Source organism: Mytilus californianus, unplaced genomic scaffold (genome assembly GCF_021869535.1).
Source record: "Mytilus californianus isolate M0D057914Y unplaced genomic scaffold, xbMytCali1.0.p SCAF_4, whole genome shotgun sequence".
NCBI classification, from domain to species: domain Eukaryota; kingdom Metazoa; phylum Mollusca; class Bivalvia; order Mytilida; family Mytilidae; genus Mytilus; species Mytilus californianus.
The window spans coordinates 121,649,601-121,676,724 of NW_026262690.1; the positions used below are offsets into that span (position 1 = coordinate 121,649,601).

Genomic DNA, 27,124 nt, shown 5'->3' on the forward strand with positions numbered 1-27,124 from the left:
TCCGAGAAAATGAGGTCAAGGTCAGATATACCAAGTTGGAAATACATGTACACCTTTAATACAATCATTCCATACACCGAATATGGATGCCCTATTGCTTATAATATAAAAGAAACAGACCAAACCATGGAAATTATATATTGACCAATGAACCATGAAAATGAGGTGAAGGTCATATGATACCTGCCAGACAGACATATACACCTTACTATCATTCCATACACCAAATATTGTTGACCTATTGCTTAAAGTTTAAGAAAAACAGACCAAAACACAAAACCTTAACACTGAACAATGAACCGTGAAAAGGTCATGGTCAAATAAAACCTGCCAGACTGACATGTACATTGTAAAATATTTCCATACACCAGATAAAGTTGACCTATTGCATACAGTATTAAAAAAACAGACCAAAACACAAAAACTTAACTTTTGCCACTGAACCATGAAAATGAGGTCAAGGTCAGACGACACCTGCCAGTTAAACATGTACACCTTACAATCATTACATACACCAAATATAGAAGACCTATTGCTTATAGTATCTGAGATATGGACTTGACCACGAAAACTTAATATTGTTCACTGATCCATGAAATGAAGTCGAGGTCAAGTGAAAACTGTCTAACAGGCATGACGACCTTGCAAGGTATGCACATACCAAATATAGTTATCCTATTACTCATAATAAAAGAGAAATTAACATTACAAAAAATCTTAACTTTTTTTTCAAGTAGTCACTGAACCATGAAAATGAGGTCAAGGACAATGGACATATGACAGACAGAAACTTAATATCATAAGGCATCTATATACAAAGTATGAAGTATACAGGTCTTCTACCTTCTGAAAAATTAAGCTTTTAAGAAGTTGGTTAACGCCGCTGTCGGATCACTTTCCCTATGTTGAGCTTTCTGCGACAGAAGATGCAGGCTCGACAAAAATATCCATTTAGTATTTGAATAAACTCAATCTGTATAAAAGTGTCACATTTTATATTCAAGATGTTTTCACTGACAAAACACAGATCTTCTCCATGACTTGTGGATACCATTATACCAAGTTCAGGTGACGAAAGAAAATTTTACTCATGCCATTTATATGTAAAAAGAAGTTTAATGTAGTTCAACTTGAAGATTGCAAAGAGCACCTCTTCCCAACCTCATCATCAAAGGCACATTAATTGATACCATATAAGGGATTTGAAATATAAACAACAGCAAAATCAATTTATATTTTAATTTAAAAATCAACAAAGTTCAAAGTTCATGTAAATAAATCAACAATAAAAGAAACAAAAAGCTAGTATCACATTAAAATTGTTATTAGGTTTTATACTGATTGGGTTATTATTAGGGATTCCTGCCTTTTGGGCCTTTTTTGGGCTAAAAATTTAAATAATACAAGATGTATTTGGTGTAAAGATTATAAAGTATAAAAGATTGAATAAAAAGATTAATAGGGCCCTTATTATAGCATCCTGTCTTGTTTCAACTCTGATCTTGTTATTCTTAAATTTAGCATGCACAAATGTTCTTTTAATATTACAGCTCTTTTCATAATGCTGGCAAGACAAAGGTTTGTTTGGCTTGCTTGCTTTGTTTGTATCAATGTTTGCTCAAGCATTGTAAATAAGATTGACATCTGAAAACAACATAAAAAGGCGGATTTAAACTTGTATACATTATATTTAAATTTGATTGGACATTATCAAATAATCAAATTTACCTATACACAGGTTTAATTCCGCCTACTTATATTGTTTGTAGATGTCAATCTTAATTACAATGCTTGAGCAAACATTTATACAAACAAAGCAAGCAAGCCAAACAAACCTTTGTCTTGCTAGCATTATGAAAAGAACTGTAAGATTCTACAACAATATCATGTTTACGTGTTTAAATAAATCCTCTACTTTCTGAATCTCAAATGAAAACCAATCCCAGCAGCTTCTACCTAAGGACTATTCCAAAATTATTTGTGTGGGGTTGGAAGGTATCAAATATTTATAACATAAGGGTGGTAAGGTTCAAAAACAACTTTCCACACAATAATGCATTACATTTTTTATATAAATTGTATAGTTGGGGGTCTTGCAAAACCATGCCTTTCAACACTCCACACCCACACAGACATTTGATTTAGAATAGCCAATAGAATCCAGGTAAATAACAATTATGACTAAGGATCATTAATAAATAATCTTACACCATTCTGAACATATATTGCACTCTATTTTAAAATTTCATTAAGAAACCCAATAACCACTAGAAAAGCAATAATATAATAGTACTTGGACAAAGCTTTTCAAGAACCAGTCTCATCTGTTTACATATACCTCTTTTCATTTGAATAATCAGTAATGACTTTTATGTGAAAAATTAAACAGGTATAATAAATTCCTGACTAATCTAAACATGGCAAAGCTACTTATTTATTTTGTCTGGCCTAAGAATGAAATTAAGAGGGACAGACCTTTAATAAGGGAGACAGCTCTTGTCAAATCAGTAATGTGTTTGTAATAGGCCATTTCATACATGCATTTATGTGAAATAGAATTAAAATAATCTATGGTACTTAAAAGCTTAGAACATGTTTATATGAAAATGGTTGATACAAACCTTATACAAATTACTGGTTTAATATCTTAAATTTATGCTAATGAAAAGTTACAGACTAAGATTTCTTCGCCTAAACAAACAGATGTACGAGGGTCTTGATGGGGTTAAGAGGGTCTGGATTGGGATCCTTCATTCTTGTAATCTAATTTTTTTGGGACATTTTCTCTATTCTTTATATTGAAGCACTCAAATTGTCTTTATTCTTTATTATTTTGGCCTATTTTTATTTTTTGGCTCATTTTTTCTATACTCTTTGTCCATTTTTCTGTACTCTTGGTCCATTATTCTCTATTCTGTAAACCCCATCCAGACCCTCATGTATAACAGACCTTTCAGAGACTGATTCACACAAGACTACAACCAAGTAAGAATAAAGTAGGTTTACAATTCCTTGCACTTTACTTTAAAATAAAAATAAAAAAATAAACTTATTACCGTATGTTCTGATTAAAATGGCAAATTCTAAGTATATATTACATGATTGTACCTACATATTTAAAGTTTTGATTAAACTTCATTTTTAACTGTACATTTATATATATGATACATCCTATCACCATTTTAAAGAAATCCCAAATTTGAATTTAAATTCAAACAAGTATATAAACCCAAATTAGGCATTTCACAATTATATGATCTTTTAAACTGCCCTAAAATGATATGACATTAACATTATATAAAAAGTAGCATTTTTATTTGTCAACTTGCCAAGTATTTTTTTCTGGCTACTTGCCAAATACAGGTATTTATTTTCAGCCTATCATTTATGGTAGTATAAAAGTACATGTAAAACAAATAATGAAGGAACATTTTTGTATAAATGTTGTTTATAACAATCTATTTCCTGAAAAAAAAACCCAAAAAACATATGTTAATGGCCTTATTTTCAAGCTATAGGTTGTGCAAATTTGTTGTTGTTTTGTTTATTCAGATTAATAAATTATTGTGACAAGTAAGAATATAAATAATAGAATCTTAAATTATACTTAATAAAGTGAAGAAGATAGTCTGTATTAAATGCTTTAAGAAAAAATTCGTAAGGGTTCCGCGGAACCCAGTGTCTCGCCTACTTTTTCTGTTAATTGCAGGCTCAACAAAAATGACAAAGTAAATCAATAAAAATATTCCACTTGATACTATCTTTTGATTGTAAGAAGCTTCTGTCCAAGTTTGGTAAAAATCAAGGATGGTTTATGAATCTAATAAATGTTTAAAAACTTTAACTGCAGACTGAATGTAATGTTAACTGGGAAAAAACAAAATTTCCTTCTAGATACTAGCTTTTGATCATAAACAAGCTTCTGTCCAAGTTTGGTACAAATCCAAAATAGTATAAGAAAGTTATTAAAATTTTAAAAACTTTAACCACAGAGTGAATGTGTTGTTTCCTGGCAGAAAATCTAAGTCCATTTAAAAGTAAAATAAGGAAAAAATGGATTTATTTTTTTACAAAATTTACTTCTGGATACTATCTTATGATCATAAACAAGCTTCTGTCCAAGTTTGGTACAAACCCAGGATATTTTAAGAAAGTTATTAAAATTTTAAAAACTTTAACCACAGAGTGAATGTCATATTTCCCGGCAGAAAAACTAAGTCCATTTATAAGTAAAATACGGAAAAAATGGAATTTTATTTTTACAAAATTTACTTCTGGATACTACCTTGTGATCATAAACAAGCTTCTGTCCAAGTTTGGTAGAAATCCAGGATAGTCTAAGAAAGTTATTAAAATTTTAAAAACTTTAACCACAGAGTGAATGTGTTGTTTCCTGGCAGAAAATCTAAGTCCATTTAAAAGTAAAATAAGGAAAAAATGGATTTATTTTTTTACAAAATTTACTTCTGGATACTATCTTATGATCATAAACAAGCTTCTGTCCAAGTTTGGTACAAACCCAGGATATTTTAAGAAAGTTATTAAAATTTTAAAAACTTTAACCACAGAGTGAATGTAATATTTCCCGGCAGAAAAACTAAGTCCATTTATAAGTAAAATACGGAAAAAATGGAATTTTATTTTTACAAAATTTACTTCTGGATACTACCTTGTGATCATAAACAAGCTTCTGTCCAAGTTTGGTAGAAATCCAGGATAGTCTAAGAAAGTTATTAAAATTTCAAAAACTTTAACCACAGAGTGAATATTTGTGGACGCCGCCGCCGACGCCGACGGAATGTAGGATCGCTATGTCTCGCTTTTTCGACTAAAGTCGAAGGCTCGACAAAAAGAATAAAATGCTCCGCAGGGCGCAGCTTGATACGACCGCAGAGGTCGAACCCTGAACAGTTGGGGCAAGTATGGACACAACATTCAAGCTTGATACAGCTCTGAATTTGGATTGTGATTAAATATTTGATACAGCATAGGTTTCTGACACAGAATGAATGTGTTCTAAGAACTTAAAAATTTTAAATTGGACATTCACCTATTATGGTCCAATATCCAAAATCTAAATACATGGTTAGATTCAGCATATCAAAGAACCCCATATATTCAATTTTTGTTGAAATCAAACAAAGTTTAATTTTGGACCCCGATTTGGACCAACTTGAAAACTGGGCCCATAATCAAAAATCTAAATACATGTTTAGATTCAGCATATCAAAGAACCCTAAGAATTAAATTTTTGTTAAAAATCAAACTAAGTTTAATTTTGGACTCTTTGGACCTTAATGTAGACCAATTTGAAAACAGAACCAAAAATTAAGAATCTAAATACACGGTTAGATTCGGCATATCAAAGAACCCCAATAATTCAATTTTTGATGAAATCAAACAAAGTTTAATTTTGGACCCTTTGGACCTCAATGTGGACCAATTTGAAAACGGGGCCCAAAATCCAAAAACTTAATACACGGTTAGAATCAGCATATTAAAGAACCCCAAGAATTCAAGAATAAAACCCCATTGAAATTGGTCAAGAAATAAGCAATTTATACGAAGTATCTTCTTTTGCACAATACTGTGCAATTGAATATTTCTTGCTATTGCACAATACTGTACAATTGACAATTTCTTGCTATTGCGCGATATTGTGCTATTGCATATTTCTTGCTATTGCACAATACTGTGCAATTGAAGATTTCTTGCTATTGCGCAATACTGTGCAATTGAAGATTTCTTGCTATTGTGCAATACTGTGCAATTGAAAATTTCTTGCTTTTGCACAATACTTGTTATATAATAATTTACACATCCTGTTTGGTGTGTATCTCCTACCATATCATTATTATTTGCTTTTAAATATAAAACAGAAATAACCAACTTAAAATGGAAAATTTTAAAAGAAAAAAAAAAAGGGAAAAAAAAAAAAAAAAAAAAAAAAACCCAAATTTTTTGAACCCCCTTATGATTCATCACCCCCAAACTCAATCCCAGCCTTCCCTTTGTGGTATGGTACCTTGCAGTACAATTTCAGAGAGATCCATACACTTGAACACAAGTTATTGTCTGGAAACTAGAAACATGCTTATTTTTGGCCCCTTTTTGGCCCCTTATTCCTTAACGTTTTGGGCAATTACCCCCAAACTCAATTCCAGCTTTCCCTTTGTGATATTGAGCCTTGTAGTACAATTTCAGAAAGATCCATACACTTACACACAAGTTATTATCATGAAACTAGAAAAATTTGTAAGGGTTCCGCGGAACCCAGTGTCTCGCCTACTTTTTCTGTTAATGGCAGGCTCAACAAAAATGAGGAAGTAAATCAATAAAAATATTCCTCTTGATACTATCTTTTGATTGTAAGAAGCTTCTGTCCAAGTTTGGTAAAAATCCAGGATAGTTTATGAATCTAATAAATGTTAAAAAACTTTAACTGCAGACTGAATGTAATGTTAACTGGAAGAAAACAAAATTTCCTTCTAGATACTAGCATTTGATCATAAACAAGCTTCTGTCCAAGTTTGGTACAAATCCAAAATAGTATAAGAAAGTTATTAAAATTTTAAAAACTGTAACCACAGAGTGAATGTGTTGTTTCCTGGCAGAAAATCTAAGTCCATTCAAAAGTAAAATACGGGAAAATGGATTTATTTTTTTACAAAATTTCCTTCTAGATACTAGCTTTTGATCATAAACAAGCTTCTGTCCAAGTTTGGTACAAATCCAAAATAGTATAAGAAAGTTATTAAAATTTTAAAAACTTTAACCACAGAGTGAATGTGTTGTTTCCTGGCAGAAAATCTAAGTCCATTTAAAAGTAAAATAAGGAAAAAATGGATTTTTTATTTTACAAAATTTACTTCTGGATACTATCTTATAATCATAAACAAGCTTCTGTCCAAGTTTGGTAGAAACCCAGGATAGTTTAAGAAAGTTATTAAAATTTTAAAAACTTTAACCACAGAGTGAATATAATATTTCCCGGCAGAAAAACTAAGTCCATTTATAAGTAAAATACGGAAAAAATGGAATTTTATTTTTACAAAATTTACTTCTGGATACTATCTTATGATCATAAATAAGCTTCTGTCCAAGTTTGGTAGAAATCCAGGATAGTTTAAGAAAGTTATTAAAATTTCAAAAACTTTAACCACAGAGTGAATATTTGTGGACGCAATCGACGGAATGTAGGATCGCTATGTCTCGCTTTTTCGACTAAAGTCGAAGGCTGGACAAAAATGCTTGTTTTTTGTCCCTTTTTTGGCCCCTAATTCCTAATATTTTGAGGCAATAACCCCCAAAATCAATCCCAGCATTCCCTGTGTGATGATATGGAACCTTGTGGTACAATTTCAGAGAGATCCATACACTTGAAAACAAGTTATTGTCTGGAAACTAGAATAATGCTTATTTTTGGCCCCTTCTTGGCCCCTTATTCCTAAACGTTTTGGGCAATTACCCCCAAACTCAATTCCAGCTTTCCCTTTGTGATATGGAACCTTGTAGTACAATTTCAGAAAGATCCATACACTTACACACAAGTTATTGTCATGAAACTAGAAAAATGCTTGTTTTTTGCCCCTTTTTTTGCCCTTAATTCCTAATATTTTGAGGCAATTACCCCCAAAATCAATCCCAGCATTCCCTGTGTGATATGGAACCTTGTGGTACAATGTCAGAGATTCATACACTAACACACAAGTTATGTCTGGAAGTTACAAAAATGCTTATTTTTGGCCCCTTTTTGGCCCCTTATTCCTTAACTGTTGGTACCATAACCCCCAAAATCAATCCCAACCTTCCTTTTGTGGTATTGAACCTTATGGTAATATTTCATAGAGATCCATTCACTTAAACTAAAGTTAGAGTGCGAAAACCAATGTGTCTTCGGACGACGACGACGCCAACGTCATACCAATATACGACCGCAAAATTTTTTGCGGTCGTATAAAAAGGGGTCACAATATTTATTCCCTCATTATATATCAAAGTAATTACATTTATATTTTATACAATCTGTTGTAATATTAAAATTATCTGCATAATCTTCTCTTATAAATCAATTTTTTGTAATTTATTGAATAAAGCAAAAACAATATTTGTATTTGCAAAAAAGTCATAAACATTTTGTCTTCATCTAGCTGAAAAGAGTCACTGATAAATTACATTTCTGTATCAAAATTTGCTAATCTCAGTAATATTTACACTGTTCATTTGTGTACCTTAAAATATATATGAGGACATATATTATAATTACATAAACTTGATCTACTCTTTCCTACGACTAATTTTTAGAGTAAAAAAGCAAATTATTAAATATTTGAGTTAGAACATTATACAAAATTATAACTGAATTTTAAAGAAAATTGTTAAAAATATTATGTAGCATTTTATTACTTAAATCCATTTTCCAATTATTCACATACATGTACATGTACTAATGTTCTCTAAAGTGACAGTTAAAATTGTAAAATCTAATAGAAACACAGACCAAGGCTTCACTTAAAAGGGTCTGGTAAAGCCCTCTTATACTGTTATAAAGACTTGTCAAGATCCTTGGGTATTACTGTAATAATATACACCTTCAAAAAGTTGAATACAATGATTGGGTGACATAACAATTATATAAAAGACAGGAGAATGGAGGGTTGTCAGATTCTGTAATCCAAGGATGGACACAGGATCTGTATATAAATTAGATGGCAACATGTACATAAAATCATACAAAAATATCTAACAAACAATTTAACCAACATATTTTAATGGAAGCCTAAAACCGGTTTTATCAATTCAAACGTATCTAATTCTTTAAAAACTTTTTTCCGTATTTGATTAAATCTTGAAGCACAGTAAAACTCAACCAAACCAAACTTTTGAAACAAGAAATACAATGAATTTTATTTTACAATTTAATCTGTGTTCGCTATCACCTGTCTTACATGTCATATAAAAGTAATTCACAGGTACTGAAGGCATTCAATTTAAAAGAATTTATCTAAAATATAACGTTGAAAATCTATTATATATAATAAGCCTGTACAACATTAAATGCCTTTTTTTCAATAACATAATTATTTCCCAAATCTGGCCTATTTACACAGATGGTCTCAGTAAAGAGACAAATTCCATAAGGAATGATGAAGTTGTCACATGACTGTGAAGTTATCACATGACCATGAAGTTATCACACAGTCACACTTTATCTTTCTTCTGAAAGCATTTCTGACAAACTCTGACAGGATAATCCCATCCTCTCAGAGGAACAGGACGTTTGTCTGGGGAACAATCATGACACACGCCCTCTCCACAAGCTCGACAATGGTGTATCTTCAATTTTGGTCCAAATGGTGTTTCACAAACACAGCATTTAGAGATATGTTCATCTGGAGTCCAGTATGTTGGTCTAGCTGAATCCTTTAAAATACCTAAAATAAAACAACATAGTCTTCATCATTTTACTCATTCAGATGTCAATAAAATGATGGATGGATATACGGCTGTTAAACGTCCAATTGAAAATTAAATAGTTACTTATATGTTATATAAGTTATGTTTATACATAGTTTGATTTCCATTACACTCAGTTATATATATATATATATATAGTCATTATTTTAGGATTTTCCCAGGATTTTTTGTGTTCTTTACTATTGAAAAGAAACAGATTTATTATCATATCTTAATCAGCTACATGTCAGTTTATCAGGTGTTCTTAGCAGGGGGTTTAATTACATCAGTTCCATTACAAATATACATGTTTTGTTAATTAGTGACCATGCACTTGTGGCATCTGGCTTTCCTTTATCCTTTGTTTGTTTGCACATAAACTTGGGTGTAGTTTAGCTCCTCCCAATTAGGAATATCCCATTAAGTAGCTGTATATTGAAAACCAGTACATGCTGCCTTTAGTGCAGGGCTTCCAAAATTATTATTAGCCAGCCGAACATTTTATATATTATCCCGATTTTAATCCCTTAAGACAAAATAAAAAAAAAGCAATTATAGTAATCAGTTGCTGAGTTGGCCATCCCAATGATTGACATTAAAAAAAACCGATATTAAACTTTCTTTGATTCAAATTCGAAGTTCTGACGTAAACTGTTAAATTGGCAGTGCATCATTCGAGGTGTGCAACATCAGCGTACTTATATCTGCCTTAGACTCTTTATTTGTGCAAAATAACGTTGTCAAAAGCTACTTTCGTTTTTAAATCTAATACCAGATGTTATCTTGACAATGGTAAAACATGGACCAGAGACGGATACGTAAATTCCGTGTACGTTTGCAAAGCATGAATGAGTGTAAGTGGCTCTTTCTACGTTATTTCTTCAAGAAAATATGCGAAATAAACGTGAGATAAAGTTATCAATGACAATTTAAGCATTTTTTTTGAAGAAATTAGGATGCATAATTAATTTTCACACCTTCACACTTGCGCACACGTGTTCTAGTTCAAACAGAGACATGCCTCTGGTTCAAACAACGTGGTTATGACGATTTTTCATTTTCACCTTTTTAATTTTTTCATCAAATCATATTTGTAAACGCATTTCTGATAATTTAAATCTTTTTGACTAAATTAATTAGATGCAAACCGCTAAAATGTTAGAAAATAACTTTGAATAGACTGATCAATGTCCGGTTCAAAATAGTTTACCTGTCACCTGAACAGGTAAATTTCAGTTGTTCGACAACTAATTAGCCTTGATTAAAATGAGAAGGTATTAAAGTAGGGGTTGTTTTGATAGTACTTAATGATCAGGTCACTTTTATGACCGGAAATGTGTGGCTGTTAAAGGCAAAAGGTTGGGTCAAAAAGATCGCGAATTATGTTAAAATGACCGTCTCTTAAGAAAGCCTAGAAAACTAAAAAGTAGATGACCGTTTCATGCTTTGCCCAGCCGGACTTTTACCGAACTTTATACAAATGTCCGGAAAATATGACCGTTTTGGAAGCCTTGCTTTAGTGTCCAGTTTTTTCAATGCACATTAAGCAGTTAAAAGAATAATTTCTGCTCAAAAAGTGGCTTAGCTAAAAACTTGCCTCCCACCAATCCCAACCTTACACCTTCAATATTGCCATGACAGGGGAATCAATCTCAGCACAGTTTATATAAGATTCTTACTGATTTTTCTGTATATGTATATGTTACAAAAGTGCTTAAAAATTTCATTCCAACACCAGTTCATATCAGTAGATCTCAGCAACCAGTAGTGCAAACATTATTTTTAGGAGCTATGTTGGATTGGTGTGATGTCAAGCCAGGGGTCTATACTTTGATACTTTTCAGTACACACATGTACATAGGCTGCTGGTTTAGGCATGGATCAGATAAATAACCTCAGCATCTGAAACAAGTCCATCATGTTTCGACATTTATGAAATTTTATCACTGGTTGTTTCAAAAATTGCACTCATCCCCCAAGAATTTCTGGGGATAAACTGTCAAATTTCATACAAATTCATTTCAACACCAATTCAACATCAACACTACTTGGCTTCCTCAAAGCCACATACTAGGCTTCCTCATAGCATCATTATAGGCTTCCTCATAGCCTCATAGGCTTCCTCAGACATAGCCTCATAGGCTTTCTGATAGCCTCATAGGCTTCCTGATAGCCTCATATGCTTCCTGATAGCCTCAAGCATTTATTTGGAACCATAGATCAATTTGGATTGGTGTGATGTCAAGCCAGGGGTCTTTACTTTGCTACTTTTCGGTACGCACATAGGCTCTTGGCTTAGGCATGGAGCAAAAATTTTAATTTTAGCTGAGTAGATTCCCCAAGGGCCAAAATTAAGTGATGAATATAAAATAATAAAAGTTATAGTTCATTTATGATTTATGTTTCATTCAAACCTGGATACAACTGGCACTGCTACGCAATACATGTATTTACACAGAAGTTAATTTATAATGGGATAGAGCAGGATTGAATTATGTTGATTATATTGTTGATATGAGTACTAAATGCTTAATTTTACATATCATGAGTTCAAATGGAGAGTTCTGAAGCAAATCAGGATAATTAAAATGTTGCTTAAATTAATTGTCTTAAGAACTCATTATGTGTGACTTTGAGGATTTTGTTCATTGGGCACACATTTCGGCAAGTTAGACTTATACTCAGACAGGTTTTTAATGTCAGGTCAAAAGATTTTTGCAAGGAGGTAAATGTTTTTCTGGATGTTTACTCAGGCGTTATATACTTTTCATTATTACAAAACACACATCCACTGACCAAAGGAGAAATATGTACAGTATAAACAACAGACACTTAAATATTAAGTACAACATTACAACAAATTATGAATGGACCTTAAAGTTTATTATATCTACAATCCAGAATCAGTACTCTAGTCAAACATGGAACAAATTACAGTTAAAAATAATCAGGACCATTTCTGAGGACTTTGTATAAATGCATATCTAAGACGAAGACATGTTAATGTAATATGAATACCGTAAATTGGGAAATTTTGGCGTCGGGATATTTTGGCGTTTTTTTCTCAAAAGGCATGTGTTTTATTTTGGTGTGCGTTATGGTGTGCGTTATTTTGGTGCTTCGTCCAATTGATATGTTTAATTTTTGGAAAAACAGTAGTGAGCAAGCTCATTCATATTTGCCTTTATTTACCCGTTTATTGACAAAATATCATTGAATTTCTCAAACTAGAAACATGACAAAGTTAATCTATTGGCGATCAAGGATTTAAATTTAAATCCTTATGCCTCTGGCAGTACATGTTAATTAATTGAAGATAAAGGATTACAAGGAGTTTTGATATTCTAATTATCAATAACGGCGTCTAATCAGCAATAGCCTGGAATATTTATGACATGTGTGAATAAAAATTCATGTTGTGTTTTCTTAACAATTTCAGAAAATTGACAATTAAGTAAAAATTATATAGTGCTGTTTTCAAATTATACCAGGTATTTATTTGCAGATTTAGCTATTTATAGAATTGTATACGGAAGATGTAATTACATAAAATATTTTCCCCAACAATTAACATTACGATAGTGTCATACCAGTACACAATACTGGCGTTTCAATTTTTAGTGTTTGCTTTATTTTCGTGTGTTTTATTTTGGCACTTTCATTGGAGGCACCAAATAAACCAAAATAAACTACAACCAAAATAACCCAATTTACGGTACTAACCAGTACTGCTTTGTACTAGACCGACACACTGAGTTGATTTTCAACATCCTAGTTCACAAGGTATTCTACCAAGTCTGCAGGAAGACTTGTCACCCTACTTGGACACATTATTCTGGCTCTGGACAGACCAGTCTTTGCTTTTACTCCTTAATGATGCATAGCCGAGATGCAGCAAATACCAATTCTAAAGTCTTTGGTTTGAACCACCTGGGGTTGGAACCCACAACCTTCCACACTACCACAAGACCACAGAGGCAGTATGTGAATACAAGGAGATGTTAATAAAAAAAAACAATAAATTGCTCCAAGCAGCTGGATACGACCACAGAGGTCCAACCCTGAACAGTTGGGGCAAAAATGGACACAATATTCCCTCTTGATACACGTCTGAATTTGGATTGCAATTAAAAATTTGACACATGATTTGGATTTTGATTTGGATTACCTCCCTTACACTGCTTTTAAATTGTCTCAATTGTCCTTTAACCAGAAAAACCCTTATTTTCCCCCCTAATTCCTAAATGGTTTGAGCCACAACCCCTCAAAGTCAATCCTAACCATCCCTTTGTAGTATGGAAACTTGTAGTATAATTTCAGAGAGATTCATACACTTTAACACAAATTATTGTCTGGAAACTACAAAAATGCTTATTTGGGCCCCTTTTTTGGCCCCTAATTCCTAAACAGTTGGGACCATAACCCCCAAAATCAATCCCAACCTTCCCTTAGTGGTTATAAACCTTGTGTTAAAATTTTATTGATTTCTATTTACTTATACTAAAGTTATTATAGGGAAACCATCTGTCTTCGGACGACGCTGACGACGACGATGACGACAACAGTGATACCAATATACGACCAAAATTTTTTTTATTTTTGCGGTCGTATAAAAATGCTTATTTGGGCCCCTTTTTGGCCCCTAATTCCTAAACTGTTAGGACCATAACCCCCAAAATCAATCCCAACCTTCCTTTTGTGGTTATAAACCTTGTGTTTAAATTTCATAGATTTGTATTTAATTATACTAAAGTAATTGTCCGGAAACCAACTGTCTTCGGACGAAGCTGACGACGACGTGATACCAATATTCGACCGCAAAATTTTTTGCGATCGTATCAAAAATCAATTAGGCAGCAATCAACTGACAAAAGAAAAACCAAAGATGTTTAGAGGTCAACATACTGTCCTTGACAATAACCATATGAATACTGTAAATTCAGAAATTATTGAGTGCATTTATTATTGCGATTTTTAAAGATATGACAAAAATGCGAGATTAATTATTGCGTTTTCAGGAGTATCTGCATACATATATATATGTATCGGATATCAAAATGCAAGTTCTTATTATTGCGATAATCACCCAGTCGCATTATTCACGTTAATAAAAACCTTGCAATAATTTCTGAATTTACAGTACCCGGTATAACATTTGGACAAATTGTGAACAATTTTATCAAAGGCAATCAAAGATCTGCCATCAATATCGCACTCCTTACAAGAAAAAATCATTCAGATATACCTATTTCTAAAGACAACCAATGTTGTGCTTTCTGACTTGGGACAAGCATTAAAACTTCTGGCAGGGTTTTCACATGACTTTGAGCTCTTTTTTTAGTCTCATCTAGTAGATTAATGAGAGGTAGTCTAGTTAAATGGTTGAACTGAAAAGATTAATTAAATTCTGTGTCTAGTTAAATGCTATAAATAACTAGAATAACAATTGTATTTTCAATACATATATTTTAAAAGCATGTTTTTCTCTAGATCCTCATCCTGATAACAATGAACTTACCCACTGGATAGGTTACAGTAAAACCAACAACACTGATAGCAGACATTAGCACCTCATCAACTTACCCACTGTATAGGATACAGTAGAACCAACAACACTGATAGCAGATGTTAGCACCTCACCAACTATAAATTACTCACTGGATAAGTTACAGTAGAACCAACAACACTGATAGCAGACGATAGCACCTCACCAACTAACCCCCTGGATAGGTTACAGTAGAACCAACAACACTGATAGCAGACCACAGCACCTCACCAACTTACCCACTGGATAGGTTACAGTAGAACCAACAACACTGATAGCAGATGTTAGCACCTCACCAACTATAAATTACTCACTGGATAGGTTACAGTAGAACCAACAACACTGATAGCAAACGATAGCACCTAACATACTTTCCTTAGATCCCTATCCTATAGATGAACTTACCCACTGGATAGGTTACAGTAGAACCAACAACACTGATAGCAGACGACAGCACCTCACCAACTTTCCTGGCAGTTACTTGAGGCTCCTTTCCTCCAGTAATTTCTGGAAAAAAATGTTAAAAAATACATTTCATTTTCTTACTGCATATAAAAATACACATATTCAAACACATTCCATTTTGTCAAAAATGTATTGCAAAGGAAATACCACCTTTCTTCAGAATCAGTTGGTGTTAACATGGCTATTTAAATTTTTGCCAAGCATACTAAATAAATACAAAAGTTATTGTTCTCTGTGGAGTTCATTTGAAGGGAGCTTCAAATTTCTTCTTGAAAAATCAACCATTTATTTATTAATTTGGCAGTACAAAAAAATAAACTCCTAGTGATGAAAATACATGTACAACAACTGTAATAGTAAATCTCACACTTTTGTTTCTTGTTCAACGTTCACAATAATAAATGCATACACAAATTTTTGATGAACAAATTATGAGGAGAAGGTGCAACATTAATATCTGTTTTCAGTTTGTATCACACTGCAAAACTGATACAATGGCAGACAAACAATATGACTGTTGAAGAGGAAGATTATTGTGCTCACCTGTTGAGTTTTCTAAATTATAACAATCATCACAAACACGAACAAGGAAATTCCAGCCTCTCTCTGGTATTAGTCTTTTCTTTGATGAGCATTCATCACAAAATCCTTCACCACATGCACGGCAATGATGTTTTTGTTCATTGTCAAGTTCTTTCTGACATTTTTTACAATTCTGCAAAATAAAAAAAAATGTTGATGCAGACTATTAATTAGAATCACTCTTATGATGTATCTTCAATGAAAGTTTGGGTAGTTTAATATAAATGAAATAAATGATTTACTATACTGTGGATTCATTATTATTCGTTGGATACCAGTTTTCATGTAATTGTATGGTTAAAAGTGAATCAGTTTTCAACGAAGTACACATTTTCAATAACCCTGTATGCAGACTTATACAAAGCCAGGAAAATAAATGTCCCCAAAAATACAATGTTCCTTCAATCCTCTCAAGTTGGTATCCACAAAAATAAATGATGGTGATGATTGATGGCTACTTAACGTCCAGTGGCAAATTAATAAGCATATTCAGGACAAGAACATGTTAATGTAATATGAATATTAACCCTGCTTTTTACAAGACCAACACGCTGAGCCGAATTTTAACGTGGTAGTTCACAATGTAACAGTCTGCAGGAAGACATGTCAACTTACCGGGACGCATTATTCTGGCTCCAAGCTGACCGGTCTTTGCTCTTACTCCTCAATGATGCGTGCTTAGCGGAGAAGCAGCAAATATGAATTTTGAAGTCTATGATTTGACCCGGCCTGGGTTCAAACCAACGACATTCCACACTCGAGGCGAACACACTACCACAAGACCACTGAGGGGTTCAAAAATAAATGAATCCACAGTATATGAATAAAAAGCGGATTTCAAATAATCACAGAGCTTGTCTGATCTGTCATAATTCTGCTATTTTGAATCATGGGTTGCACTCAACAAGACAAGACATGTGACATTATTGACAAAAAGCATACTTGATTACACTTAATCATAATGTAAGTACTAACTGTTATCTGTGAATTAGGAACCCAGTAGTCAGGAGCTATCTGGTCTGTCATCCAATCAGAAATCATTTTAGTTGGTTTCTGACTGACACTGGTAACTGAATCAGCAATGTAGTGCATGCTATCAATGACTTTTCTGGCAGCATTGCTGGTCCCCTGTAGATTTTTATAACCCTAGAATATGAGAAATAACATAACTAAGAATTGTATTTGTAAATGTTAATGTTTTAACTGTTGTTTTAATTTTCTACTGTTTTTTTCTAATATAGTACAAGGAGCTTGTTTTCAACCCATTTCAAGGTTATTGGAGACTAAAATGTGGAAATAAAAATCACAAAGTGTTCTGATTCATTTTCTTTTAATTTTCAATTTTGATACAGTAAAATGAATTTGAAAAAGAAACACTTTCAAAAAGCTTTAAACATTACTTGTTAATATTATTCACAAAATTACCAAAAATAAACCTCTGGTGAAAATTTCCCACCCACTTTTTATATGATACCTACATCAGGCCAGACATGTCTGACTTCTACCGAAACAATGTCCTCCATATTCTTGTTACCATACCAACGTTCTCTACTCCTATATATTACTCCACAATTGGGACACTCTAAAACTTCTCTGAAATAAAACCACATGCCAATTAAAAAAGGTTTTTTCATTTATTTTTGCTTTACTCAATATTGGATCTTTATTTTTTCAACATAATTATGTAACTTTTCAGAAGTACAAAAATATACTAGGTACAAAAGACACTATAACCATCTTTTTATGCTTTTACTATTTTACTATTTAAAATCAAATTTAGTATTGATGTCAAACCTTGGGAAGTCTGTTAATATCATCCACAATTTGTCAACTTTAAGTGATTCAGAGCATGTCACATGTTGTGAGCACTTTTCCATTGTCTCGCCTGTAGGCATAGAATTCAGAAAAAGACAATCTGATGGACATCAACATTGCTAATTAATTCAAAGTCACTGGACCAACTAGTGGGTAGGGCCTCAAAATGTTTGACAAACTGAGATATACAGACAGCAATGTAACTTTATAACATAATATTGTTGTCTATTGTAAGTACTTCCTATCAAACTAACTTAAGCAGAAAACTTAACATTGAAAATTGTTAATTGATTGAAAGTCACTGGACCATTACCTAGGGGGCAGGGCCTTGAAATAGTCTTCAAACTGATATGTATTGATAGTAATGCAACTTTATAGAAAATATCATTGATCTATCACAAGTAGTTCCTCTCAAACTAACTTTAGCAGAAAACTTAACATTTAAAATGGCTAATTAATTCAAAGTCACTGGGCCATGGCCTAGGGGGAAGGGCCTCAAAAAATAGTTGTCAAACCGATATGTTCAGATAGTAATGCTACTTCACACAAAATATCATTGATCTATCACAAGTAGTTCCTATCAAACTATAAACTTAAGCAGAAAACTTAAACATTTAAAATTGCTAACTAATTCAAAGTCACTGGACCATGGCCTAGGAGGCAGGGCCTCAAAATAGTTGTCAAAATATTATGTACTGATAGTAATGCATCTTCATACAAAATATCAATGTTCTATCACAAGTAGCTCCTATCAAACTAACTTAAGCAGAAAATTTAACCATTGTTGATGCGGTCACCATCCCCCTCACTGTCGCAGCAATCCCTGTGTCTCGGTTTCTGCGACTTTTGTCGTATGCGAGACAGAAAAAAAACTGGTGTGTTTTAGGTTGGATCTTTAAATTTTTGAAAAAGGACATTAACTGTGTCCAATTCCCAGTATAGGTTTTACACAATGTGTAAGCAGAGGTTTGCTATTTACAGGTTAGTGGTAGAACTAACTGACACAAGTGATAGAAGTTTGTGAGAACTCCATCATATTGTTGTCATTAGATGTTTGTGAGAACTCCATCATATTGTTGTCATTAGATGTTTGTGAGAACTCCATCATATTGTTGTCATTAGATGTTTGTGAGAGCTCCATCATATTGTTGTCATTAGATGTTTGTGAGAACTCCATCATATTGTTGTCATTAGATGTTTGTGAGAACTCCATCATATTGTTGTCATTAGAAGTTTGTGAGAACTCCATCATATTGTTGTCATTAGAAGTTTGTGAGAACTCCATCATATTGTTGTCATTAGAAGTTTGTGAGAACTCCATCATATTGTTGTCATTAGAAGTTTGTGAGAACTCCATCATATTGTTGTCATTAAAAAGGTTGGTAGTTATATGAAGTGAATGCTTTTCTCAATCTGTATGGCTATACAATATTCATCTTACTTTGTTTAAAGTGAAAAAAATTGTCAAGACTCATATACACTGATTGCCCTGGTTAGTAAATCCCAAACACATATCTATTTTTTTTTTTATTTGGACACATAACTCTTTTTGCACATATATTTAGCTACACATATTTCCACATTTACTCACCCAGTCCATACATATTTAGCCAGTCCCATCCAGACATTATCTGTTGATTCTGATGTCTTGGGTACTACAACATTAACTTTACCAGCCAATAAACAGGTCTGAAACATTCGATAAATTGTTAACACAGAGATATGTCTAACCATTGTAACCTTATCACAAACTTTTAACAAATGTAAACACTACTTATACTGGAAACAGCAAAGTCAAAATCCAAAGTCATATCAAGATAGTCAGCTTTTATCATTTGTGGAAACTAGTGTTGCAACTTTAAACCACAAAATGTGTATTTAGCCATATAAATGTATCTTGAAGGAGTAGTAAATGATCATGATGTGCCTTAAACCAAAGATAGTTTATAAAATAAACCATCAATGTGTTAACTCTTTTTGCAAATGGTCATTTCATTCTAGATTTTATCACAAACCAACAAAAAATGACTAGGCATTTTTAAAATCAATATTGCTGATGGATGACAGGGTCAATGTAAACAATTCATTAAAGGTAGGCTGTAATGGTAGCCTTAGATATGTATAACAGCTCATTCCAAGCTGAGACATTTTCACATATGTGGTTAAATTTTCAGGGTAGGAAGTGTGATTCATTTTTCCTAAATTTGTCCTACCCTGAAAGGATCCTGCTCCACAAGCATAAGCATTGTAACTTACTTTGTATTCTAATTTACAAGTTATTTTCTTTACCTTGCATAAAAATACTTTGTTTTGATACTGGTGTTGGTATGAACATCTCTTCTCTGTTTCATGGCTGTCACTCTCGGTACCATGGTTCATACATTTAATACAGCTCTCTCTGAAATCGTACAATAACTGGTATTGATGTTGATATCCTTGATTCATTTACAGCCTTCAGTGTCCGTACATTTTACATATGTTTTAATTCAACTAATATATAATAATAAATGCAGAAAAATATATACCATACCCAACCACATCCTGTGCCTACTGTAAATTCAGAAATTATTGCGTGCATTTATTATCGCGAATTTTGTAGAATGGAATAAAATGCGAGATTTATTATTGCAATTTCAGGAAAATCTGCATGCAGTTATATGTATCAGATATAAGAATGCGAGTTCTTTTTTATTGCGATACTCATTCGGTCACATTATTCACATTAATAATAAATTGCTTCGCCAAGCACAGATGGATACGACCGCAGAGGTCCAACTCTGAACTAATGAGGCTAAAAAGGACACAATATTCGCGTTTGATACAGGTCTGAATTTGGATTGTAATTAAATATTTGACACATAACAGGTTTCTGACACAGAATAACTGTAGTCAAAGAACTTAGAATTGGTTATATGATTTGAATTTATATTCAATTTTTTGCAATTGTGCAATACACCATGCTGTTGCGAATTGCCCCCCCCCCCCCCAAAAAAAAGACCCCCCCTTTTTTTTTTGCTTTTGTGTGCAATACCCTATGCTGTTGAGAATTCCCCCCCACCCAAACCCTTTTTTTTGGCAAAAACAAAAAATATTTGAAGAAATTTTCTGTTTAATTTTTGAAATCTTAAGAAAAAATTGTCCCCCCCCACAATTTTTTTTTAAACCCCCCCCCCCCATAATTTTTTTCACTCCCCCCCCCCCTTTTTCAAAAAAAAAATCTTTTTCCCTCAAGATATGGTCATCATAATCACAATTCAAATTTCCAATTGAGGTTGCAACCATAATTACCCATTTAATAATTTAAAAGCAGTGTAAGGGAGGTAATCCAAACTTAACATTTTACTTAAAAGTAATTGTCCATTAACCAGGACACCCTTGTTTTTCCCCTTTTTTTGCCCCTAATTCCTAAACGGTTTGAGCCATAACTACCCAAAGCCAATCCTAACCATCCCTTTCTGGTATGGAACCTTGTGGTATAACTTCAGAGAGATCCATACACCGTTCCACAAGTTATTGTCTGGAAACTAGAATAAACAGCTGCGCCATGAGCGCATGATACACCCGTCACATTTTCAAAGAATAAAGTTCAATTACTTCTCAATGTCATATTTGAAATTTATGAAAATCAAAAGGGAGCTTGCATCAATAGATATCAACATTTCACCAAAGTTTCATGAGAATTGCTGAAAGAATTTTTGAGTTATTGTCCTAAAACGGGAAAATCCCCCTTTTTTTAATGAATAAAACCCCACAACTTCGAAATGTAAAATGAAAAATTTATAAAATTCTAAAGGGAGCTTACATCAATAGATATAAACAAAATTTACCAAAGTTTCATGAGAACTGCTGAAAGCATTTTTGAGTTATTGTCTGAAAATTGGAAAATCCACCTTTTTTTATGAATAAAACCCTGTATCTCAGAAACATAAAATCTAAAATTTATAAAAATCAAAAGGGAGCTCATGTTAATAGATATAAACAATTCACCAAAATTTCTTGCAAGTTGGTGAAAGCAGTCTTGAGTTATTGTCCCAAAACTGGAAAATCCCCCTTTTTTTAATGAATAAAACCCCATAACTCGGAAAAGTAAAATCTAAATTTTATAAAAAACGAAAGGGAGCTCACGTCAATAGATATAAACAATTCACCAAAGTTTTCTGCATATTGGTTAAAGCGTTGTTGAGTTAATGTATGACATGTTGACGACGGCCGGACAGAGGTATACCATAATACGTCCCGTAAACGGGTGTATAAAAATGCTTATTTGGGCCCCATTTTGGCCCCCTAATTTCTAAACTGTTAGGACCACAACCCCCAAAATCAATCCTAACCTTTCTTTTGTGGTTATAAACTTTGTGTTTAAATTTCATAGATTTCTATTCACTTATACTAAAGTTATTGTCCGGAAACCAAATGTCTTCGGACGACGACGACGAAAATCTGCATGCAGTTATATGTATCAGATATAAGAATGCGAGTTCTTTTTTATTGCGATACTCATTCAGTCGCCATATTTGCATTAATAAAAACCTCTTAGACTGGCTCTCATTAATTTCTGAATTTACAGTAGTTCATTGTTGTTTGTTCGTCAGGGTTATTTGTTTTAGGAGTAAGGTGTTGGTGTTTGTTATGTCCAGTATTTTTTGGCAAGCCTGTCATCCTTTTTATGTTGATAATAAAGCAAACTGCATGTTTATTTCTAATTTTGTTGACCAGTAGATTTCTTAATGCAATTAATCTGTTTTTCTTCCGAATTTATACTTGCTACAGCCAAAAACAACAAGTCTATGGACTAATCTGAACATAATCCTGAAAGAGAACCTTTAGTGGACATCACTTTTCAAGTATGTTAACATAAAATTGAGAATGGAAATGGGGAATATGTCAAAGAGACAACAACCTGATCAAAGAGCAGACAACAGCCGAAGGCCACCAATGGGTCTTCAATGCATGTCTATGACCCTTGATATATACATTTAAATGTGTACAAATCTCTCCTCTCTCTAAAATACATACCGACATGACAAACACCTCACAGGACAGGAAAATATCTGATCTGGAAAAGTTCCAATCTCTGGTCTGTCTAAATGTCCACTAAATCTATCGTTTAAATTCTGTAATGGAAAAAGACTTTATTTACTTTAAATTCTGCTTTAAATTTAAATTTTATAAAATATGTGAATTTTTAAATTTGTGATCAAATGTTATGGTTTATAAACTGGTAAAAAAAAAAAAAAAAGAGTAAAAAAATAATCATAAATGTTTGTATAAATTAAAACGAAAACAAACATTTTAAAACTTTTCAAATAGTTAAACATAAAACTGCCAGGAATGTAATCAAAGTGTATTCTAATAATAACCCCTCAAGTAACTAAAATTGTTGTGTTTGTAAATCTTTTCAATTTTACCTAAAAGTATTATAGATAATATTTGACTATCTACAAACTCTATGTTTTTTACTATTTGCAACTTCATTAAGTTAGTCCTACCTTTAGTGTACAGTAGATAACATTTGGCTGCCTAGAGGCTCTGTTTGTTTTATCTCCCAGTAAGGTTTCTAGGACCGTCTTCAATGGTGTGAAGTCAGTTGGTGGTCTTTTTGTCTGAACACCAACATAATGTAAATCTTTGAAATGAAATTTACAATCCAGTTGACTAAATCGGTCCCAAAGCTGACTGTCTGCTGACTTTTTACCTGTAATAACATGTGTTTCAATGTTTAGTGAGTAAATTTCCTACATCTCTTAAATTCCCTTCGTCACTTTGATTATCAAAAATAAGTTTTCAAATAAGACTAGAGGTTAACAATTAAACTTAAATTCTTGCAGAAATACATCATATAGATAGGTTTTGATTGACACAATTTGAGTAATACATGTAGTTACTTCCCTTTTGTCGCCATGTTGGAGGTCTATGTGCAGAAATTTAGCCATATACAACTTTTTATATTGACCGCAAAACTGTAGTAAAAGTTGTTTTCTGAATGATATTAAATTCTTTTAGCTTTGCTTGATCCATCACTACAATCTAGTAAGGATCTCTTATCAGACTTGTTTGTACCCCATGTTTCAATTTGGGTAGTCAAATAAGAAAATCAACCATTTACCCCTCTAAAATGGTGGCCAAGGGAAGTAACTCAAACTCAAATTGCGTCATACATGTATATCAAAACCTATCTATTGTTTGTGTAAAGTCATTAGCCAAAGGATTTTATATAATACAAATTGCATCTGTACAATCTTGCAGTGGCTATACCATAATTAAAACAAATTTGGAGGGATTAAAGGACTAAGAAAATACCCCCACAATCAACCTACTTTCTTACAGCAATTTTTGCATACATCACATTGATATTCAAGCATTCAACCATAAACATGATATAAATGACCCACAACCCATGTCCTAAACTAAAACTTACCTTCCTACCCTCAAACATTCATTTTAATGGAACAGCCCAAATTAGTTATCTACTAAACAGATGTACTAATGGTTTCAAGGGAGATAATATTAAAGTGAACAAGTAAATATTACTGAAAAAAATTATACAGTTCTCATTAAAAGTAAAACTAAATTTCAAGCATATCTTAAGAATTTATGCATACCTGATAAAATTTGTGTATTGACAGTTTCATGAAAGACGATAACTGCTGGTGTAAGGTCAGCTAGAGTCTTTCCAATTCTTTTAGCCATATCCTGGAGTTCAGTAGAGAAGTATTTATAATATGTAGATGAAGCATCACATAGAAACTGAAACATATCTGTATGTAGTCTTTCTGCTCGTGTACGATATATAATAATATCTGATACCGCCAAAACTTTGAGTAAAAGTCTAGATCGTTGATTCTGATTGGATGTCAATCCTAACATTCCCTCTGTATCTATGACAATTGTTTTACTCTTTGAGTCATATGCTGCCCACACACCAATAGTGCATGATTTCTGTTGAGCGGATGTCTCAAACACTTCTTTCCCTCCAAAAAATGTATGATTAAGTGTAAATGACTTTCCATCACCAGTGTTTCCAAATATTGACACAACTTTTACTAAATCATTACTGTCACATTCAAGCTTATTCAAAAAGTCTTCTTCATTGGATACCTATAAATCAGATTAAAGAATCGTTTTGGTTTAAGATAAATTTAGTCATTTATTTTATTGACTAACTTAAAGGACAGATTAATTACAATATTTAGTGAATCTAGGAATCGTTTAAATTGGCAAGTTATCACACACTTCTACCAATACAGGTAACTATGAATCCATAATTTGTTGTTTTCTTTCTTAGTAATGCACAAACAGACTGCTTACAACAAATAATCATTTTATATTCCATTATTGTAAACTTTTGAAGCCAAGAAATAACCCTTTAATTACATGAATTTCAACTTATAAATTTCAAAATTGTTATTCAAATATTATACTATCTCAAGAAATTTCTAGAAACTTTTGTACTCTCATTCTTTGGAGAGAGTGTCCAAAATGTAAATGTACATGTATTTTATTATGAGATAAAAATCTAATTACATTTTGTATATACATGTATGCCAGAAATGACCCACGATTGGTTTGAATAAAATATTCTATTATATTCTATCATTTTAATTTTTTGTTTTAAAATGTGTGTGACCTTTTAGAGCTTCCTGGGCTTTGTAATACTAACCTCAATTGACAGTTGAAGGTATTCTTTGTTTAGTAAGAATCATAGCAAATGAAAATAGAAAAAAATTGTGCTTTCATTTGTTGAAGACCAATAGAAAAAAACTGTAATATTTAGCACTTTGTAGCAATTTGAAGTTTGATGACAATTGTTTTTAAAAAATACAATCATGAAAATAGAACTGCATTTTGTAAAACTGCTATCAGCATAATTTAAGAATTTATACAATTTATCTACATATTGTACATGCCCTTTTTGGACAGAAATATTGAGAATGGACACTGTGGTCAATGAATGGCCACCTCATACATGTGTCATAAGCCTTTTTCCACTTAAAGGTGAAAACTTTACAATCTTTATGTCAAAAGGATGATTTTCTAAAAGTTATTTTTTACTAGAAAAAAGTGTGCATGTACATTTACAACATATACTTTTAGTTTGCAAATTGCAATTTAATGAGTGATACCTGTTTCACAGGGTGATTGAAACCTTGATATACTGTATGGACAAGACTAAATTTGGACCCCTATATGCTAGATGACATGTTTTAGTGCTGTGTTTCCGTTTCATAGCCATATTCCCCCTCATCCCCTTTTCATACATACTGTTGTTTTAAAATATCATATTTCCTTTTTCTTCATAAATGTCAAATGAATGTGTTATATGAGCCTCATTTGTTATTTGTGATTACTTTCCCATCATTTTAATGATGATGATTCTCTATTACCTTCAACTGTTCTTGGTCATCAAGCAACATGAAGCTTGCTATTTCATCATATTCACTATCAATCATGCTCTCTGCCAAAGTATTGATGATATCGTCATCATTTGTATTGACACATAAATCTGGTATAATATTAACAGACTGCACTTGTGTTGTATTAATCATTGCTATGCTCGACTCTTCTTGGGGAAAAGAAATGTAGGTCAATGAATCGTCATCTGACACTGGGGACAATGGCTGAATGTTCAAAGGCAGGGGCATTGACTGGATGTTCATATGTAGTGTTTCTTCAGCTTTCTGCTGTTCCCGAAGTTTATGCTCTTTAAATGATATTTTTCTATGCGTTTTTCTAGATGAAAGCTTGTGAAAAACCTCAAAACAGTAATTGCAAAAGCTTATGCAACACACTTCACACCATAAATCTGCAAAATTCTCATCTATGCATATTTTAGATGGAAGTACTTTTGAAATTTGACAAAGTTCTGAATGATGAGGACCTTTTATTACATTTCTATCGTGTAATTCAAAACTGACATTGGTGGAATGTATTGTTTCACAACAATCTTCACACTGGTCTGAGCCACAGTCATCACAATGAAAAGTAGCAACAGTTGATTCTGATCTGCAACACAATTTCTCTGCACAAAAACGTTTTGAACTCCTTGTTCTAAACTTTTTAACGCTTGTCATTGTGTGAAATCATCTCGATCGTTTATAGTGTTGACTTAAATATCGTTGTTTTTATCATGAAAATGTGAATCATTTTTCCTCTTCAAAGTGGATAAGATGTTTGACAAAATTTTGTTTCTCTAGTGTTTTCATATGACTTTACCATCTCGCTAACAATTTCCGAATGGAAAAACTAAAAATAAAAACATTT

General features: G+C 32.6%; 1 protein-coding gene across 1 annotated transcript; it reads right to left on the reverse strand.

Annotated features, from left to right (window-relative positions):
- Positions 1-1,224: 1,224 nt before the first annotated feature.
- Positions 1,225-27,020, reverse strand: LOC127739264 (zinc finger FYVE domain-containing protein 1-like). Its single transcript, XM_052250916.1, has 11 exons — positions 26,248-27,020; positions 24,466-24,961; positions 23,353-23,558; positions 22,880-22,977; positions 20,153-20,261; positions 19,455-19,552; positions 17,527-17,641; positions 17,024-17,194; positions 16,010-16,181; positions 15,407-15,508; positions 1,225-9,434 (listed from the first exon to the last, which is right to left on the reverse strand). The coding sequence occupies exons 1-11, from the start codon at positions 26,932-26,934 to the stop codon at positions 9,202-9,204; spliced, it is 2,487 nt and encodes an 828-aa protein (XP_052106876.1). The 5' UTR covers positions 26,935-27,020; the 3' UTR covers positions 1,225-9,201.
- Between the last annotated feature and the right edge of the window lie 104 nt (positions 27,021-27,124).